At 39.4% G+C, this 22392-nt stretch overlaps 1 protein-coding gene across 1 annotated transcript in view; it reads right to left on the bottom strand.

The window, feature by feature from the left end:
- The window catches only part of SLC49A4 (solute carrier family 49 member 4), a 94945-nt gene that overhangs the window by 36875 nt on the left and 35678 nt on the right, over positions 1-22392 (bottom strand). Inside the window, exon 5 of the mRNA XM_025914012.2 lies at positions 16187-16295. Within this exon, the coding sequence (XP_025769797.1) occupies positions 16187-16295 (109 nt within the window). The remainder of the gene's footprint in view (positions 1-16186; positions 16296-22392) is intronic.

Genomic DNA, 22392 nt, shown 5'->3' on the forward strand with positions numbered 1-22392 from the left:
TCAGAGAAATCTAAATGCTGCCTACATTTACCCATCATTCATGTATCTTTAACTCCTGCTATTACTTGGCTTCTATCCAAATTCATACCGTAGGTCTCCGTTTCCTCATTATTAAAATAAGGATAACGAGATTTTTATTTTTTTGAGACTTAAATAAACTAATATGTGTAAAATGTTCAATACATGTTAGAGGTTACCACTGGAATTCCATTTGTCCCTAACGATATCAGTGCATTTTGTCTCCTTGTTCCCTCTCCACGGTCACCATGCTTGCTTATTACCTTAGTTCTTACTTCTGGACTGCTATAATAGCTTCTTAAATGGTCTCCACAACCTGTTCTGCCCACTATTGCCAGAATAATTATCCTAACTATCCCACTTTCCTGCTCAGAAATAGTTACAAGCTTTCACTGTGGCTACAGGGTCAAGTCCAAGCTTGACCTGGCACTGAGAGATGCCCAACTAACTTCTACCTTTTATTATTTTCCCAGTTGTATTTTTCATTATACCTGTTTACCAAAATATGTGATCTTCTACCTGGACACTTAGCTGGATTATATGTCCCAGCTCCCATTCAATTACATATGACTAGGTGACTAAGTTCCTAATGAAGTGGGCAGAATTAAGGTGTGCCACCTGTAGGGTAGAATCTGGAGGACAGCTGTATGCCTCCTCCATGCTTTCTTTCCCTTTTTGACAGCTGGATTCTGAATGTAGTCACCCGCCTAACTGATGCATACAACAACAAGGTCTTAGAAGATAAGACTGTCGGGGGCACCTGGGTGGCTCAGTCGGTTAAGTGGCTGACTTCGGCTCAGGTCATGATCTCGCGGTCCGTGAGTTCGAGCCCCGCATCAGGCTCTGTGCTGACAGCTCAGAGCCTGGAGCCTGTTTCAGATTCTGTGTCTCCCTCTCTGACCCTCCCCTGTTCATGCTCTGTCTCTCCCTGTCTCAAAAATAAATAAAACGTTAAAAAAAAAAAATTAAAAAAAAAAAGAAGGTAAGACTGTTGCAAAGTGGAAAGAAGCAACCTAGGTCTCTAAATCAGTGTGAGGAAGTTATCCAAACTGTGCACAATTGTCCTAGGTTATTATGCAAACTGTCCTAGATTGCTATGTAAATGAGAAATAAATTTCTTAAGCTTCAGGATTCTGGGATTCTACTTCTCATAGCAGCTTAGCCTACTCTAAGTAATACAATTACTTAACAGTGTTTGGTGCCAGAGCAAAGATAAGTACTCTCTGGAGAAAGAGAACAGCCTGAAGCTTAATTTATCTCTACATTTTTTTTTTTCATATCATTGGCATTTGGGGCAAGAGAATTCTCTGTTCTGCAGAACTGCCCCTCTCATTGCAGAGCATTTAACATCCATTGTCTAAGGCCCACTTACTGCCATTGGGCCTCCCAAACATTTCCATCTATCCCCTTGCTGAGTGGGGCTCTGTGTTAGGCTAAGAACCACTGTGCATCTGACTGTACTAATCCCGGTCCTTTTAGGTAAGGCTTTTGTGCTTTACTGCTTCCTTTGTTCATGACATTTGCTTTAGTTAATAACATTCTACCCACTAATTAATTAAAATTTTTTTCTTTAATTTTTTTTTTTTTGCTTTCATTTAATTTTAAATTTCATTTCATTTAACACCTGGTGTAATTCTTGGTCTCTCTACCTCTCAGAGTTTATACAGACAGAGATACTTGAAAGGGCTTCTCAGGATTTATAATGTGAAGCATAAGATCTGCAAAATCAGAATCATTCAAATGGGTGCTACACTTTTCTTTCTTTGGAATTGAGCATGCCTGGAACACCTGACATCCAGAAAAATAAGTTAGAAAACTAAAGGAAGACTCTTCTGGTGAAGGTACACTAGGTAATCTGGATTGAGATTCTGGTTGAAAACTAGAAAATCCAGGGGAAAATCTATTTGATGGCATCAGAGGGCCCAGAAGGTAATCCAGAATTATGGAACCATGATGTAAAATGGGAAGGAAACCCAGAAAGATAAGCCTGGTTTCCTTTGGGGTACCTGATTTCAGAAAAGGTAGCTAAGGGGCTGACAGTTATCAATAGCCTGCTGACTTAGGAAAGAAAAAACTGTGAGTGTGGGGCCTGTTGTGGTGTGGGTGGCCTTATAAAAACCCTAGCCTTTAGATGGTAACTTTGAAAGGCTGTATCTAAGAGTACTGTGCACTGGAAATAGAACAGTATTCTGTGGGACAGAAGCCCAGCTTTAAATTATCTCAATTCTTGAGGCTGGATTAAATGATCCTTACACTCCTGTAGAGAAAACATAAGTTGTTTCTGAGGTTAAATAACATCACCTTGAAGCTTAAATGATCTCTATAACTTTTCATATACTATGTCTGGCACTCAGTCAAAAATAAAGGAACACATAAGGAGATAAAAAAACATAAATGAATACCACAAATAAAAAAAGACCCACAGGGGATCCAGATCAAGGAATGATGAGATTTTAAGCAACTATTTTTAATAATTTGAAAAAGTAAAAGATCAAGCACTTTACAGACACTTGGAAACCACAAAAAAAAAATCAAATAAAAACTTTGTAACTTAAAAATATAATAACTGAAATGAACAACTCATAGATGTGTTTAACAGAATATTAGAGCTGAAAACTGAAATAGTGAGTTGAAGAAAGGCTAGATAAAACATCCAGCCTGAAGGAGAGAAAGGCAGAAGCATAGACAATTCAGAAAAGAGAGTAAGAGACATAGGAAATAGAGTGTGAAGGTTTAACATAAGGAAATTAGAGAAAATAAAGTTTAAGGGATACTGGCTAAGAATTTTCAGACACTGGGGTGCCTGGGTGGCTCAGTTGGTTAGGTGTCTGACTCTTGATTTTGGCTCAGGTCATGAACTCATGGTTCATAAGTTTGAGTCCCGCATTGGGCTCTGTGCTGACAGCATGGAGCCTGCCTGGGATTCTCCCCCTCCCTTTCTATCCCTCCCCTGCTTGCTCTCTCTCTCTCTCTCTCTCAAAAAATAAACTAAAAAAATAAAGAAAGAAAGAATTTTCAGACACTGATGGCAGACATCAAGTTATAGGTTCAAGAAGTCCTACAAACCTCAAGAAGAATAAATTTCAAAGTCACCACCTAGTTATCCCATAGTAAAACTGCTGAAACCAAAGACAAAGAAAAAACCTTAAATGCAACAAACTTTTAAACTTAAAAGCTGACTTCTTGGAAGCCAGAAGAAAATGGGATTATTTTCAAAGAACCAAAAGATAATAAAATGCCAATCAAGAATTCTATCTCCATGAAAATAATCCTCAAAAATGAAGGTGAAATGAAGACATTTTCAGGCAAAAATAAAGAACAAACCCGCAACAAGAGAATTTGTCACAAGCAGACCTGCACAAAAACCAAACCACATGCTCACTAAACAGTGCTTTTTAGACAGAAGAAAAGTGATCACAGGTGGAAAACTGTAGATAAAGAGACGAAGAGCAACAAAATGGGCAAATATGAAGGTGAATCTAATTAAATACTGACTATATAAGCAATAATAATAATGTTTTGTGCAGTGTAAAACGTGATGATAATAGCACAAAAGATTGTAGAGGGTTAAATAATGTTGAACAGTTCTATGGATCTTGGGCTGTCTTGGAAGAAGTGAAAGTTGTAATTTATAATAGGTGTTGATAAATCACAAGAGCATTCTGTACTTTCTAGGGTAACCACTAAATAATAAAAGAGATTATAACTATCAAGCTTATAAAAGAGGAAGGCAGAATAGTGAAAATTACTTAACCCAGAAGAAAGTAAGAAAGTAGAAAAAAGGATAGACTGAAAAAAATGAAACCAATAAGATGATAGATCCCGACCCAAATTTATCAATAATTATATTAAGTGTAAATGGACTAAATACTCTAATTAAAACACAAGGATTATCAGACTGGCTTAAAGAAAAAAAAGGACATGCTGCTTATAAGAGGTATACATAAAGAAAGTCTGAAAGTAAAGAAATGTAAAAAGATACACCATGCGAACACCAGTCAAGAGAAAGCTGGTATAATGTATAAGTTTTAAGGCAAAAGCATCACTAGAAATAAATAATACTTCATATGGATGGAAGGTTCAATTCACTGGTCAGATATTATAATTCTAGATTTATGTGCACCTAATTACATCGTCTTACAATATAACACCATACCCAAGAATTATAGAATACAGTTGACCAAATACTGGGTGAACAAATTTGAAACTACTGAAAATACAGATCACATTTATGCAATTTAGTTAGGAATTAAAAAAAAAAAAAAAGAACGAGAGAATCTTCAAGAGTTTATACATTAAGAAAATGTTCTAAGTAACCCATGGTTCAAAGAAGAAATCACTATGGAAACTAGAAAACATTTGAAATTGAAAAATAATGAAAATCCTACTTAGCAAAACTTGTGGAATGACGATAAAGCTATATTTAAAAGGAAATACATAGCTTTAAAATGCATACATTAAAAAGAAAAGCTGAAAACCAAAGATCTAAGCATTTATATCAAAAAATTAGAGGGGCGCCTGGGTGGCTCAGTCGGTTAAGTGTCCGACTTCGGCTCAGGTGATGATCCCACGGTTTGTGGGTTTGAGCCCCGTGTTGGGCTCAGTGCTGACAGCCTAAAGCCTGCAGCCTGCTTCAGATTCTGTGTCTCCCTCTCTCTCTGCCCTTCCCCTGCTTACTCTCTCTTTGTCTCTCTCTAAAATAAATAAAAACATTTTTAAAAATTTAAAGAGAAAGTTAGAATAAGGAGAGCAAAGTACCTTCCCTCAAAAACAAAAAACAAAAAACAAAAAACGAACAGAATAGAAAAATATAAAGATATAAAATCAGAAGCTGATAAAATAGAAAAGGATTCATTAAAGAGACACTGGTGAAATTACTAAAGGGAAAAATGAGAGAGAAGATACATAATCAGTATCTAGAATGACACATTGACTTATCTTGGAGACCTAATGAAATCATAAGATGATACTATGAAGAACTTCTTACCAATAAATTTGAAAAATGAGATGACATGAACAAATTCTAAAAAAGTACAATTTATTAAAATTGATGTAAGAATACATGGGAAATCTGAGTAATGTTATAACTACTGAATAAACTGAACCCTTATTAAAAACCCTTTTACAAGAAGGCTAGCTGGTTTCATCAGTGAATTCTACCAAATATTTAGGGAAAAACAAAAGCCCCAAACCACCAAGATTACACAAACTCCCCACTAAGAGAGGGGAAAAAAATGCCTCCTTATTTGTTTTTGAGACTGGTAAAAACCTGATACCAAAACTTAAAGGACAGAAAAAGAAAAGAAAATTATAGTCCAATCTCATTCATGAGCATAAATGTAAACAGTCTTAAGTAAAACATGAACATATGAGTCCAGTGATATATAAAAAATGTAACAAGTCACTGACAATAGGATTTGGTACAGGAATGCAAGGTGGGTTAACATTTAATAATCAGTAAATGTAATTTGCCACATTAGAAATTTAAAAGAGACAAATCATATGATTATCTCAAGTGTTAAATTTTTTTAAATGTACTTTTCTCCATCTACTTGTCATTAGTCACAACTGATATGTAAAGAGGCCAATGTATCTGTTGGTGAATTACTAAAACAAGTAAGTGAGTTTAACAAGGCTGCTGGATACAAGATCAGGTATATTTCAATTCCTTGCAAAAGTCAACTATACTTCTATATGCCACCCAACAGAAAATAAAATTTTAAGTAAGCCCATCGTGGGGCTTACACTCACAACCCCAAGACCAAGAGTCACATGCTTTACTGACTGAGCCAGCCAGGTGCCCCAGAAAAGAAAAAATTTTAAAGATACCAGTTACAATAGCCTCAGAAAATATCGTATACCTGGGACTGAATCTAACAAATACATAGAAGAGTTCTTTGCAGAAAATTATAAAGCATCATTCAGAGACATTAGGACTTTAGTAAATGTACAGAAATACAATGAACATGGTTCAGAGGGCTCAGTATTACAAAGACCTTAATTTTCAAAGTGATCTTCTAGATTCAAAAAATTCTAGTCAAAATCCCAATAAAGGGGCATATTTATTCTATGAAATACGAAAACTTATTATAACACTAAAACACTTGAGACACTTTGGTATTGGCACAAAGACAGGCAAAATAGACTATAAGGGAAAAAACAGTTTAGAAACACATCTGTGCACATAAGGGCACTTCATTAAGACAAAGTTGACACTAGAGTACAATAAGAAAAGCATAATCTTTTCAAAAACTGATACCAGGTTAATGCATACCTATATGGGGAAAAAAAAAAGAAACTTAACACCTACCTTATAATGAGCACACAATTCAATTCTAGGTTTAAATGTGACAGGACTAATGATAAAACTTCTAGAACAGCACTGACAGTGTTTTCTATGATGACAAATATGTTCTGTATCTGCACTGTCCAAAATATGGCAGCCACAAGTCACAAGTGGCTACTGAGCACCTGAAAGGTAGCCAGAAGGTGGCCATTGAGGAAGTGAATTTTTATCTTTATTTCATCCCAACTAATTTAAATTCCAAATTAAATAGCTATGATTGGCTAGTGGCTACTGCACCAGACAACACAGTGCCACAGGTTAACATAGGGGAATATGCTCATCAACTTTAAGCAAGCAAAGATTTCTTTCTTTCTTTCTCACTCTTTTGCATTATGGTCTCTGTTATGTCCAACATGTAGGCTATCTTTGAGTTGGTTTCTATTCAATACTTCCTTTTTGTAAATATGGGCCACAATTTTCTAATTTTTTTTTTATTTAAAAAAATTTTCTTAATGTTTATTTTTGAGAGAGAGAGAGAGAGAGAGAGAGAGAGAGAGAGAGCATGAGCAGGGGAGGGGCAGAAAGAGACGGAGACATAGAATCTGAAGCAGGCTCCAGGCTCTGAGCTGTCAGCACAGAGCCCGACGTGGGGCTTGAACCCACAAACCGTGAGATCATGACTTGAGCCAAAGCTTAACCGACCGAGCCACCCAGGCGCCCCGTCTAATTTTTTTTTAACAGTGTGGTACATGCTGTGGATGACACAATATAAAGGTTCTGGATCCTTTTATCTTTCTCTAAAATGGTTGATTTTTGTGTTAGTAGGCAGTTCAATTAATAACTGATCACCTTGAACTTCTGTTGGCTTGATTTTGTGTTTTATTAAGGAAGATAAGTAGAAACCTAAATGTTTCTCAAGACCCCCTCACTTGGTAGGATTCAGTCTCCAAATTGTCTCCTCTGCAGATTTTTGTCAGGGCTTGTTTTTAGGCCTTGGGTATTGTGGGTCTAAGTAGAATAGGCCTTATCTTACCTAGAACATGGTTCTTGATTTTAAATTTTGGCCTAGATTCTGTGTCTTAGCAGAAGCCCAAGGTATTAAAAAGGTGTTAATGAGGTATTACCATTCTGGTTGAGCTAGAACTCTAAGAGCCCAGCACTGCTTACCCTCTACTGTATTCGTTCTGCTTTCAACCTCATAGAAATCTTTCTGTTAAGCCTCTAATAGTTTTGCCGTTTACATGTGCAGTTCATTTCTCAGTCTAAGACGTGCTGAGGACCCCATACAGTGCTCTGGGGAGCTTCCTTCTGCACAGCTCTTTTTTAAAAATATATTTTAGTACTTTTTTTTTTTCACAAAAAGTTTATTTATTTTGAGAAAGAGGGAGAGAGTGTGTGCATGGGAGGAGCAGAGAGAGAGGGAGAGAGAAATTTGCAAGCAGGCTCCGCACCATGAGCACATAGCCTGATGTGCACATAGCTTGATCCCATGACCATGAGATCATGACCTGAGCTGAAATCAAGAGTGGGATGCTTCATAGACTGAGCCGCCCAGGTGCCCTGCATAGCTCTCTTCTTTACAATCAGTAAGAAAAAGGCAGCCCAATGGTGGGCAAGAGACTTGACCAGGTGTGTCACAAAAAAGGATATTCAAATATCAAACAAAAAGATATCATTATAGTGGCATTTATTTTTTTTTTAAACGTTTATTTATTTTTGAGACAGAGAGAGACAGAGCATGAATGGGGGAGGGCCAGAGAGAGAGGGAGACACAGAATCTGAAACAGGCTCCAGGCTCTGAGCTGTCAGCACAGAGCCCGATGCGGGGCTTGAACTCATGGACCGTGAGATCATGACCTGAGTCGAAGTCAGATGCTTAACCAACTGAGCCACCCAGGCGCCCCATTATAGTGGCATTTAACTGCATATCCATTAGCATTTCTAACTTAAAAAAATTTTTTTTAGGGGCGCCTGGGTGGCTCAGTCAGTTAAGTGACCAACTTCAGCTCAGGTCATGATCTTGCAGTTCCTGAGTTCGAGCTCTGCGTCGGGCTCTGTGCTGATGGCTCAGAGCCTGAAGCCTGCTTCATATTCTGTGTCTCCCTCTCTCTTTGCCCCTCCCCTGCTTGCACTCTGTCTCTCTCTCCCTCAAATATAAACAAACATTAAAAAAATAAAAAAAAAAATTTTAATGTTTATTTATATTTGAGGAAGAGAGAGACACAGAGCACAAGTGTGGGGGAGGGGGTGGTACAAGAATCTGAAACAGACTCCAGGCTCCGAGCTGTCAGCACAGAGCCCAATGTGGGGCTTGAACCCACAAACTGTGAGATCACAACCTGAGGCGAAGTCAGACGCTCAAGTGACTGAGCCACCCAGGTGCCCAGCATTTCTAACTTTAGAGACTCAGGCACCTGGGTGGCTTATTTGGTTAAATGTCAGACTTTGGGTCAGGTCATGATCTCACATGAGTTTGAGCCCCGCATTGGGTTCTCTGCTGTCAGCACAGAGCCCGCTTAGGATTCTCTGTCCCTCTCTCTCTCTGCCCTTCCCCCACTTATGTTATCTCTCAAAAATGAACAAACATTTAAAAAAAAAAAAAAGGAGTCTTGGAGGAAGATGGCGGCGTAGGAGGACGCTGGGCTCACCGCGCGTCCTGCTGATCACTTAGATTCCACCTACACCTGCCTAAATAACCCAGAAAACCACCAGAGGATTACCAGAACGGAGTCGCCGGAGCCAAGCGCAGACGAGAGGCCCACGGAAGAGGGTAGGAAGGGCGGCGAGGCGGTGCGCGCTCCACGGACTGGCGGGAGGGAGCCGGGGCGGAGGGGCGGCTCGCCGGCCGAGCAGAGCCCCCGAGTCTGGCTTGCAAAAAGCGGAGGGGCCTGACGGACTGTGTTCCGACAGCAAGCGCGACTTAGCGTCTGGGAGGTCATAAGTTAACAGCTCTGCTCAGAAAGCGGGAAGGCTGGAGGAAAAAGGGAAGGAGAGCTGCTGAGCCCCCGGACGACAGAGCTCAGTTTGGTGGGGAACAAAGGCGCTCGCCAGCGCCATCTTCCCCGCCCATCCCCCAGCCAAAATCCCAAAGAGAACCAGTTCCTGCCAGGGAACTTGCTCGCTCCGCGCAAACACCCAACTCTGCGCTTCTGCGGAGCCAAACCTCCGGCAGCGGATCTGACTCCCTCCTGCTGCCACAGGGCCCCTCCTGAAGTGGATCACCTAAGGAGAAGCAAGCTAAGCCTGCCCCTCCTGCCCCTGTGCACCTTGCCTACCCACCCCAGCTAAGACGCCAGATCCCCAGCATCACAAGCCTGGCAGTGTGCAAGTAGCCCAGACAGACCACCCCACCCCACAGTGAATCCCGCCCCTAGGAGAGGGGAAGAGAAGGCACGCACCAGTCTGACTGTGGCCCCAGCGGTAGGCTGGGAGCAGACATCAGGTCTGACTGCGGCTCCGCCCACCAACTCCAGTTATACACCACAGCACAGGGGAAGTGCCCTGCAGGTCCTCACCACGCCAGGGACTATCCAAAATGACCAAGCGGAAGAATTCCCCTCAGAAGAATCTCCAGGAAATAACAACAGCTAATGAGCTGATCAAAAAGGACTTAAATAATATAACAGAAAGTGAATTTAGAATAATAGTCATAAAATTAATCGCTGGGCTTGAAAACAGTATAGCGGACAGCAGAGAATCTCTTGCTACAGAGATCAAGGGACTAAGGAACAGTCACGAGGAGCTGAAAAACGCTTTAAACGAAATGCATAACAAAATGGAAACCACCACGGCTCGGATTGAAGAGGCAGAGGAGAGAATAGGTGAACTAGAAGATAAAGTTATGGAAAAAGAGGAAGCTGAGAAAAAGAGGGATAAAAAAATCCAGGAATATGAGGGGAAAATTAGAGAACTAAGTGATACACTAAAAAGAAATAATATACGCATCATTGGTATCCCAGAGGAGGAAGAGAGAGGGAAAGGTGCTGAAGGGGTACTTGAAGAAATAATAGCTGAGAACTTCCCTGAACTAGGGAAGGAAAAAGGCATTGAAATCCAAGAGGCACAGAGAACTCCCTTCAGACGTAACTTGAATCGATCTTCTGCACGACATATCATAGTGAAACTGGCAAAATACAAGGATAAAGAGAAAATTCTGAAAGCAGCAAGGGGTAAACGTGCCCTCACATATAAAGGGAGACCTATAAGACTGGTGACTGATCTGTCTTTTGAAACTTGGCAGGCCAGAAAGAATTGGCACGAGATTTTCAGTGTGCTAGACAGAAAAAATATGCAGCCGAGAATCCTTTATCCAGCAAGTCTGTCATTTAGAATCGAAGGAGAGATAAAGGTCTTCCCAAACAAACAAAAACTGAAGGAATTTGTCACCACTAAACCAGCCCTCCAAGAGATCCTAAGGGGGACCCTGTGAGACAAAGTACCAGAGACATCACTACAAGCATAAAACATACAGACATCACAATGACTCTAAACCCATATCTTTCTATAATAACACTGAATGTAAATGGACTAAATGCGCCAACCAAAAGACATAGGGTATCAGAATGGATAAAAAAACAAGACCCATCTATTTGCTGTCTACAAGAAACTCATTTTAGACCTGAGGACACCTTTAGATTGAGAGTGAGGGGATGGAGAACTATTTATCATGCTACTGGAAGCCAAAAGAAAGCTGGAGTAGCCATACTTATATCAGACAAACTAGACTTTAAATTAAAGGCTGTAACAAGAGATGAAGAAGGACATTATATAATAGTGACAGGGTCTATCCATCAGGAAGAGCTAACAATTATAAATGTCTATGCGCCGAATACCGGAGCGCCCAAATATATAAAACAATTACTCATAAACACAAGCAACCTTATTGATAAGAATGTGGTAATTGCAGGGGACTTTAACACCCCACTTACAGAAATGGATAGATCATCTAGACACACGATCAATAAAGAAACAAGGGCCCTGAATGAGACATTGGATCAGATGGACTTGACAGATATATTTAGAACTCTGCATCCCAAAGCAACAGAATATACTTTCTTCTCGAGTGCACATGGAACATTTTCCAAGATAGATCATATACTGGGTCACAAAACAGCCCTTCATAAGTTTACAAGAATTGAAATCATACCATGCATACTTTCAGACCACAACGCTATGAAGCTTGAAATCAACCACAGAAAAAAGTCTGGAAAACCTCCAAAAGCATGGAGGTTAAAGAACACCCTACTCACGAATGAGTGGGTCAACCAGGCAATTAGAGAAGAAATTAAAAAATATATGGAAACAAACGAAAATGAAAATACAACAATCCAAACGCTTTGGGACGCAGCAAAGGCAGTCCTGAGAGGAAAATACATTGCAATCCAGGCCTATCTCCAGAAACAAGAAAAATCCCAAATACAAAATCTAACAGCACACCTAAAGGAAATAGAAGCAGAACAGCAAAGGCAGCCTAAACCCAGCAGAAGAAGAGAAATAATAAAGATCAGAGCAGAAATAAACAATATAGAATCTAAAAAAACTGTAGAGCAGATCAATGAAACCAAGAGTTGGTTTTTTGAAAAAATAAACAAAATTGACAAACCTCTAGCCAGGCTTCTCAAAAAGAAAAGGGAGATGACCCAAATAGATAAAATCATGAATGAAAATGGAATGATTACAACCAATCCCTCAGAGATACAAACAATTATCAGGGAATACTATGAAAAATTATATGCCAACAAATTGGACAACCTGGAAGAAATGGACAAATTCCTGAACACCCACACTCTTCCAAAACTCAATCAGGAGGAAATAGAAAGCTTGAACAGACCCATAACCAGCGAAGAAATTGAATCGGTTATCAAAAATCTCCCAACAAATAAGAGTCCAGGACCAGATGGCTTCCCAGGGGAGTTCTACCAGACATTTAAAGCAGAGATAATACCTATCCTTCTCAAGCTATTCCAAGAAATAGAAAGGGAAGGAAAACTTCCAGACTCATTCTATGAAGCCAGTATTACTTTGATTCCTAAACCAGACAGAGACCCAGTAAAAAAAGAGAACTACAGGCCAATATCCCTGATGAATATGGATGCCAAAATTCTCAATAAGATACTAGCAAATCGAATTCAACGGCATATAAAAAGAATTATTCACCATGATCAAGTGGGATTCATTCCTGGGATGCAGGGCTGGTTCAACATTCGCAAATCAATCAACGTGATACATCACATTAACAAAAAAAAAGAGAAGAACCATATGATCCTGTCAATCGATGCAGAAAAGGCCTTTGACAAAATCCAGCACCCTTTCTTAATAAAAACTCTTGAGAAAGTCGGGATAGAAGGAACATACTTAAAGATCATAAAAGCCATTTATGAAAAGCCCACAGCTAACATCATCCTCAACGGGGAAAAACTGAGAGCTTTTTCCCTGAGATCAGGAACACGACAGGGATGCCCACTCTCACCGCTGTTGTTTAACATAGTGCTGGAAGTTCTAGCATCAGCAATCAGACAACAGAAGGAAATCAAAGGCGTCAAAATTGGCAAAGATGAAGTCAAGCTTTCGCTCTTTGCAGATGACATGATATTATACATGGAAAATCCGATAGACTCCACCAAAAGTCTGCTAGAACTGATACATGAATTCAGCAAAGTTGCAGGATACAAAATCAATGTACAGAAATCAGTTGCATTCTTATACACTAACAATGAAGCAACAGAAAGACAAATAAAGAAACTGATCCCATTCACAATTGCACCAAGAAGCATAAAATACCTAGGAATCAATCTAACCAAAGATGTAAAGGATCTGTATGCTGAAAACTATAGAAAGCTTATGAAGGTAATTGAAGAAGATTTAAAGAAATGGAAAGACATTCCCTGCTCATGGATTGGAAGAATAAATATTGTCAAAATGTCAATACTACCCAAAGCTATCTACACATTCAATGCAATCCCAATCAAAATTGCACCAGCATTCTTCTCGAAACTAGAACAAGCAATCCTAAAATTCATATGGAACCACAAAAGGCCCCGAATAGCCAAAGTAATTTTGAAGAAGAAGACCAAAGCAGGAGGCATCACAATCCCAGACTTTAGCCTCTACTACAAAGCTGTCATCATCAAGACAGCATGGTATTGGCACCAAAACAGACACATAGACCAATGGAATAGAATAGAAACCCCAGAACTAGACCCACAAACGTACGGCCAACTCATCTTTGACAAAGCAGGAAAGAACATCCAATGGAAAAAAGACAGTCTCTTTAACAAATGGTGCTGGGAGAACTGGACAGCAACATGCAGAAGGTTGAAACTAGACCACTTTCTCACACCATTCACAAAAATAAACTCAAAATGGATAAAGGACCTGAATGTGAGACAGGAAACCATCAAAACCTTAGAGGAGAAAGCAGGAAAAGACCTCTCTGACCTCAGCCGTAGCAATCTCTTACTCGACACATCCCCAAAGGCGAGGGAATTAAAAGCAAAAGTGAATTCCTGGGACCTTATGAAGATAAAAAGCTTCTGCACAGCAAAGGAAACAACCAACAAAACTAAAAGGCAACCAACGGAATGGGAAAAGATATTTGCAAATGACATATCGGACAAAGGGCTAGTATCCAAAATCTATAAAGAGCTCACCAAACTCCACACCCGAAAAGCAAATAACCCAGTGAAGAAATGGGCAGAAAACATGAATAGACACTTCTCTAAAGAAGACATCCGGATGGCCAACAGGCACATGAAAAGATGTTCAGCGTCGCTCCTTATCAGGGAAATACAAATCAAAACCACACTCAGGTATCACCTCACGCCAGTCAGAGTGGCCAAAATGAACAAATCAGGAGACTATAGATGCTGGAGAGGATGTGGAGAAACGGGAACCCTCTTGCACTGTTGGTGGGAATGCAAATTGGTGCAGCCGCTCTGGAAAGCAGTGTGGAGGTTCCTCAGAAAATTAAAAATAGACCTACCCTATGACCCAGCAATAGCACTGCTAGGAATTTATCCAAGGGACACAGGAGTACTGATGCATAGGGGCACTTGTACCCCAATGTTCATAGCAGCACTCTCAACAATAGCCAAATTATGGAAAGAGCCTAAATGTCCATCAACTGATGAATGGATAAAGAAATTGTGGTTTATATACACAATGGAGTACTACGTGGCAATGAGAAAAAATGAAATATGGCCTTTTGTAGCAACGTGGATGGAACTGGAGAGTGTGATGCTAAGTGAAATAAGCCATACAGAGAAAGACAGATACCATATGGTTTCACTCTTATGTGGATCCTGAGAAACTTAAGAGAAACCCATGGGGGAGGGGAACAAAAAAAAAAAAAAAAAAAAAAAAAGAGGTTAGAGTGGGAGAGAGCCAAAGCATAAGAGACTGTTGAGAACTGAGAACAAACTAAGGGTTGATGGGGGGTGGGAGGGAGGAGAGGGTGGGTGATGGGTACTGAGGAGGGCACCTTTTGGGATGAGCACTGGGTGTTGTATGGAAACCAATTTGACAATAAATTTCATATATAAATAAAAAAAAAAAAAAAAGACTAACATTGTCAAGTGTTGGTAAAGATGTGGAGCAATGAGAAATTTCATATCCTGCTGGTAAAACTATAAACTCATACAACCACTCTGGGGAAGTTTGGCATCATCTACCAAACCAGGAATATACTATAACCAACAATTCTATTGCTAGCTACATATCCAACAGAAATGTGTATAGAGGTGCATCAAGAAACATGTATGATAACATTCATACAGCATTGTTTGTGATTGTGACAGTTAAAAACTGTAAACAATCCAAATGTTCATCAAAAGCAGAATGGAAAATTGTTGTTCATTCATACAATAGAAAGTCACACCAGCGTGCTGGATTGCTTCCATTTGCCCCTCCAAATCTCTCTACCCCTTTCTACCATGCTGTCTGGAAGTAAGGAGAAGGAATACATGGCCTGAATCATATAGGTCAAAAATATAGGTCAAAAATAATCATAGGTACATGGTTATTTTTTTTTTAATATTTTTTTTTCAATGTTTATTTATTTTTGGGACAGAGAGAGACAGAGCATGAACGGGGGAGGGGCAGAGAGAGAGGGAGACACAGAATCGGAAACAGGCTCCAGGCTCTGAGCCATCAGCCATCAGCCCAGAGCCTGACGCGGGGCTCGAACTCACGGACCATGAGATCGTGACCTGGCTGAAGTTGGACGCTTAACCGACTGCGCCACCCAGGCGCCCCGGTACATGGTTATTTTTAAAGAAATGAGGTACCCTTATTCTGAGACTAGGGAGAAAGTGAGAAATTAGATGTCGACGTTAGCCATATATTTGATGATGGGGTCTTAATCTTCTTTATAAAGTAAGGAGCAAGATTAGGATGGAGTCAACAAAGGAAGATTTTCCTTCTTTATTTTTCTGTTGATTAGCATCATTAATAATAGCCAAATAAATGTAAAATTCATGGCTGTTAACAAAACCCAGGAAGAAAATCAATATTATTTTTAACTATTTCAAAGGATTTTTTTTTTAAGTTTATTTATTTTTGAAAAAGAGAGAGAGAATGAACATGACCCAGGGAGGGACAGACAGAGAAGGAGAGAGAGAATTCCAAGCAGGCTCCACGCTGTCAGTGCAGAGCCCAATATGGGGCTCGATCTCATGAATTGAGAGATCATGACCTGAGCCAAGATCAAGAGTCAGACGCTTACCTCACTAGATACCCGGGCTCCCTAGGATCTTGCTTTCGCAACAATGGTATTGGATAATGGTTACCCAGGCCTTGAAGTTTAAACCAAGAACACGCAGACAATATTTACAATTTAAACGTACTAAAAAATATCTCCAACATATAAAGAAATGAAATACTTACTTGACTGACATGCACTGGTGTTAAAATTAAGTCCAGAACTCCAGACCAGCCAGCAAATACACCAAGTGGTATGGCATATGCTAAAGCAATCATCAAAAATCTCATATTGCTGTAAATGAGAAAAGAAAATATCATTACAGATTCAAAATTGTGAATTAAAAAAAATTTTTTTTCAACGTTTATTTATTTATTTTTGGGACAGAGAGAGACAGAGCATGAATGGGGGAGGGGCAGAGAGAGAGGGAGACACAGAATCGGAAACAGGCTCCAGGCTCTGAGCCATCAGCCCAGAGCCCGACGCGGGGCTCGAACCCATGGACCGCGAGATCGTGACCTGGCTGAAGTCGGATGCTTAACCGACTGCGCCACCCAGGCGCCCCTGAGAGATGTATTATTGAGAGCCCAACGGACTGAGCTGTCCAGGTGCCCCTGAATTTTACTTTTTTAACTTAATAAGTCTTAGAACTCTTCCACAGTCAATACAGAGTTTTCTTACTCTTTCTTAGAGCTGGGTAGTACTCCATTATGTTGGTATATAATTTATTTCACCATATATATATTTTTATATATATAAATATATATATATTTATATATATATATTTTATTATATATTATATATATATATAAATTTGCTCTTTGCTCTTACAGTCGTTTCACATCTGCACTAGTACAGTTGGAGAATTGACTTCTAGAAGTGCAACTACCATGTCAAAAGAGTATGTGTATTTGTAACTTTAATTGATAATGCCAAGTGCCCTCTGCAGAGACTGTACTTCTACATTCCTATCAAAATGGTTAAAACAAAAACATAGTGATAACACCAAAGTCTGGTGAAGATGCCCAAAAACTAGATGACTTGTATACTGCTTGTGGTAAAGAAAAATGGCACAACTACTCTGGAAAATAGACTGGCAGGGCTTTAAAAAAACTAAATATGCAACTACCATACAATCCAGCAATTACACTCCTAGGCATTTACCCCAGAGAAATGAAAACCTATGTTCACAGCAAAAACCTATATACAAATGTTTATGTATCATATCCAAAAACACCAACCAAACAAAAACACTAAAATCAACCCAGATGTCCTTTGACAGGTCAACAGTTACACAAACTGTGTACATCAACACCATGGAATACTACTCAGTAATAAAGAGTAACTACTCATACACAAAACACCCTGGATAACTCTCTAGAGAATTATGTTTTTTTTTTTTTTTTAATTCTAGTTAGTTAACATACAATATTAGTTTTAGGTGTAGGATTTAGTGATTCATCACTTACATACAATACCCAGTGCTCATCACAAGTATCCTCCTTAATGCCCATCACCCATTTAACCCATCCCCCCCACCCCCCTCTAGTAACCCTCAATTTGTTCTCTACAGTTAAGAGTCTGTTTCCTGGTTTGCATCTCTTTCTATTTTTTAAACCAATCGCAAAATTTATGTACTATATTATTCCATTTATATAACATTCTTGAACTGACATTATAGTAATGGAGAAGAGATCAGTGTTTGCCAGGGGTTAAGAAGTAGATATGGCTACTAAAGGACAAAAAAAAGGAATCCTTGTGGTGATGGAAATGTTCTGTACCTTGACTATCAACAGTTTTGTAAGATATTATCATTGGGGGAAACTGGGTAAAGAGCCCACATTATCTTTCTGTATTATTTCCTACAACTACATGTGAATCTGTAAGTATCTCAAAAATAAAAAGCTTAATTTAAAAAATGTAATAAAAATTACATACTATTAACAATAGCTAGGAAAGTCCAAAATCTCTGGGGGGGGGGGGGAGGGGAGGAGGAAGTGACCTTTAAGGGCATAGAAAATGATCTAAATAGATGGAGAGATCATCCATACTGTCAACTGATCTCAAATTAATCTATAAATTTAATGTAATCATTATTAAAGTTCCAGTTGAATTTTTTTAGAAACTTAAGAAACATGCTCTAAAGTTTATATGGAAGAAAAAAAGTCCTTGGAAAGCTAACTTATCTTCTAAAAAATATGAAAAAGGAAGCCCTTATCCTACCAAGATAAACTAGGGTGCCTGGGTGGCTCAGTTGGTTAAGCATCGGACTTCAGCACAGGTCAGGATCTCATGGTTCATGGGTTTGAGCCCCGCATCAGGCTCTGTGAGCCTGCCTCAGATTCTGTGCCTCCCTCTCTCTCTGCCCCTCCCCCACTCGCACTCAGTCTCTCTCTCAAAAATAAATAAACATTAAAAAAAAAAAAAAGACAAGCTGCAGGGCCATAATAAAAGTAGTATGGGAATAGCTCAAGAACTAGCACAATGGAGGAGAATAGAGGGCTAACAAACTGCTAACAATTGTTCAGTAAGTAGTGCTAGTTTCTTCTATGGGAAAAAAACCCTAAAACTCCTGCATCATTAGATAACATCACATACTAAGGTAGATTCTAGGTGGGTTGAATACCTAAATGTAAAAGATAAAACCAGAAAGTTGATAATTAAGGAGTCCATCAATAAAATTTGTAGGCAGATGAAAGAATGGGAATAGATACTTGGAATTTTTTAATATACAAGGAGCTTATACCTAGAATATGTAAATCGTTAAGAAAAAGATAGGAAAACAACTACCATTAGGAAATGGAGAGAAGCTATGAAGAGGAATTTATAGTAGATGAAACCCATAAGGCAAGCTATCACATCATGAGAGTCTCTAACTTATTAATGCAAATTAAACAAAAGATATATTAGTTCATATCTATTAGACTGGCAAAAATTAGGAAGATGAATCATACCAAGTTTGGTAGGCATGCAGGGAAATAGGCACTGCTGATCGAGGTATGGATAAGGGGAGGCATTTTTTTTTTTTTTTAAATTTTTTTTTTTTTTTCAACGTTTATTTCTTTTTGGGACAGAGAGAGACAGAGCATGAACGGGCGAGGGGCAGAGAGAGAGGGAGACACAGAATCGGAAACAGGCTCCAGGCTCTGAGCCATCCGCCCAGAGCCCGACGCGGGGCTCGAACTCACGGACCGTGAGATCGTGACCTGGTTGAAGTCGGACGCTTAACCGACTACGCCACCCAGGCGCCCCTGGGGGAGGCATTTTTTAGGAAAATCTGGCAATACTTGGCAAATCAAGCTTAAAATATCTTACGACCCCACCATCCTCCCATGGAATCTATTTTCCAAGGAAATTCTCAGGTCCATGGTGACTCATATTAGAATGTCATTGCAGTATTTGTGGTGACAATGAATTGGAGGCAATCTGGACACACAGCCAGAGGGGGTACATAAAATGTGAAGGTTTCATACTACAGAGTACAAAAAAAAAAAAAAAACACAAAAAACACAGCAATAGGGATGCATCTTGAAAATGGAGTGCTGGGGCACCTGGGTGGCTCAGTTGGTTAAGCGTCTGACTTTGGCTCAGGTCATGATCTCACGGGTCATGAGTTCAAGCCCTTCATCGGGCTCTGTGCTGACAGCTCAGAGCCTGGAGCCTGCTTCAGATTCTGTGTCTTCCTCTCTCTCTGCCCCTCCTCTGCTTATGCTGTCTCTCTCTCTCTCTTGAAAATAAACATTAAAAAAATTAAAAAAAAAAAAAAGAAAAGAAAATGGAGTGCTAATATCACAAAATGAGAGCTATCCAGACATCATGTGCCTCCTGATGGAAAAAAGTAGCATCACCTGTGAAGTAGTCTTGTAAAACCAAATAAAACTCCAAATCATAACATAGCTCTAACAATTTATAGAAAATACAAAGGACAGAGGAACATGGCAAACTCTATCACAAGGAGGCAATCAACGAAATCCAGACCTTGGGGACAAAAGAGCTGGCTCTTCTATAAATGAATTACAAGGAAAAAAGTGAGATAGAAAGGAAACCTATAGGGGCGCCTGGGTGGCGCAGTCGGTTAAGCGTCCGACTTCAGCCAGGTCACGATCTCGCGGTCCATGAGTTCGAGCCCCGCGTCAGGCTCTGGGCTGATGGCTCAGAGCCTGGAGCCTGTTTCCGATTCTGTGTCTTCCTCTCTCTCTGCCCCTCCCCCGTTCATGCTCTGTCTCTCTCTGTCCCAAAAATAAATAAACGTTGAAAAAAAAAATTTAAAAAAAATAATAAAAATTAAAAAAAGAAAGGAAACCTATAGGTTATAAGGCATTTGAACCAAGTGCAATGCATGAACCAAATTTGGATTCTGACTCAAATTGTTAAAAAAACACTTATGAGACAGTTGGAAATTTAAGCATTGATCTGATATTAGCAAACTAGTGTTAAAAGAGTCCCCACCTTTCTAACATATATTACACATATTGAAATGTTTATGGCTGATTGGTCATCTTGGATTTGCTTCATAATACAAGAAGTGGAGGAGTGGGTGGATTACAGATGAAACAATATTGGGTATAAATCAGTGACTGTTCCCATTGGGTTATGGACATATGGGGGTTATACTATTCTACCTTTGTATATTACTATAACTTCCAAAAATGAAAAGTTATTTAAAAAAAACATATATCATTTAGTGAAAAAAACTCAGACTGAGATACATAATGTCCCATCATTTGGATAAATTAAACACAGATGCTACAAAACATGTATTACAAAATAAAATTAATTAAATAAACGAAAAATAAAGATTAAATGCATTTGAGAGGTAGCCTGGGTAGGGGGAGGGAAATGGGAGTGGGAAATATAAATAAATGAACAAATGAATAAATGAATGAATAAATGCGTTCCTGTGCCCTGAAGAAACACATCAACTCAGCTCTCCACTCTTGAGTCTAAAAGGCAAAGACAACAACCACTATCATCAAACATTAAAGTAATGTATAAAGGGAGAGGAAGGCTCACTCAGGTTACACAGGTTAAACACATAGTAAGACGTGGGAATCATGTGGATAATAAATAAATAACAGCGTTGAAAACTTTGGAGCATAACCAGTGATTTTGTTGTTTCCCCAGACAAGGGAATTAGAATCTAGTTAGTTATTCTGATTAATCCAGAAAGTAATGACTTCAAGTGTCCTTTGAAAGGCCAGAGAAAATTACATTGATAGGCTAGGGGAATGGGGCATGGCAGGTCCAAAAAAGTACCCTAGAGAGCCTAAAGGGAGAAGCGGGCAATCCTGCAGAATAAACAGACACATAATGGAAGAAACAAAGGAATGTTAGGTATTGGTGAAAAGGGTTTTTTATAGAGAGGAAAGATCTTATCCTTTATAGTTCAAACAGAGAATAAAGATCTCAATGGTAGAGTAATTAGAAGCAAATCCAGGGTATATACTTTGGCCAGAGTGATAATTTTAGGTTGTTTTTCCTTGTCAGAATAATTTTTTACCTAACTCCTTAGCTTAAAATCCTTCAGTGACCCCTCATTTTCTATAGACTAATCCAAATTATTAGTATGGCATAAGATAGCCTAAGCTACCTCTCCAGCCTTATTAATTGCTATCTAATCTCTGGTGTTGTATGGAGAAAAACTTAAATAGCATTTAAAAACCCCATCATTTTAGGAGTGCCTGGGTGGCTCAGTTGGTTGGGCGTCTGGCTCTTGGTTTCTGCTCAGGTCATGGTCTTGCAGTTTGTGGGTTCGAGCCCCATATCAGGCTCTGCACTGACACTGCAGAGCTTGCTTGGGATTCTCACTCTCACTCTCTCTCTGCCCTCCCCTGCTCATGCTCTTTCTCAAAATAAATAAACTTAAAATAACCATCATTTTAAACTGTTATTTTACAAATATGTGCCACTGATCACCATTCAATTTCACTAATATTTAATTTGCCTCTTACATGTAAGGGAATATACTAAGTGCTGTAGACATGTATTTTGTTGTTGTTGTTGTTGTTGTTGTTGTTAAAGTAGGCTCCACGCCCAGTGTGGGGCTTGAACTCACAACCCTGAGATCGAGTTAGATGCTCTACTGACTGAGCCAACCAGGCCCCCCTGTAGAGATATGGCTTCTTCTTTTTTTAAGTTTATTTATTTATCTTGAGAGAGAGAGAGAAGAGAGAGAGAGAGAACACATGAGTGGGGGACGGGGAGGGAGAGAGAGAATCCCAAGCAGGCTCTGTACTGTCAGCACAGGGCATGACATGGGGCTCGACCCCACAAACGAGGATATGATGACTTGAGCCAAAATCAAGAGTCGGGTGCCTAACTAACTGAGCCACTTTGGTGCCAGGAGTTGCGGTTTTCTGTACTCCAGAAAAAAGCTTTTCTCTGTACTCCA

The sequence above is a fragment of the Puma concolor genome, chromosome C2 (genome assembly GCF_028749965.1).
Source record: "Puma concolor isolate L17-30 chromosome C2, mPumCon1.1.hap2, whole genome shotgun sequence".
NCBI classification, from domain to species: Eukaryota; Metazoa; Chordata; class Mammalia; order Carnivora; family Felidae; genus Puma; species Puma concolor.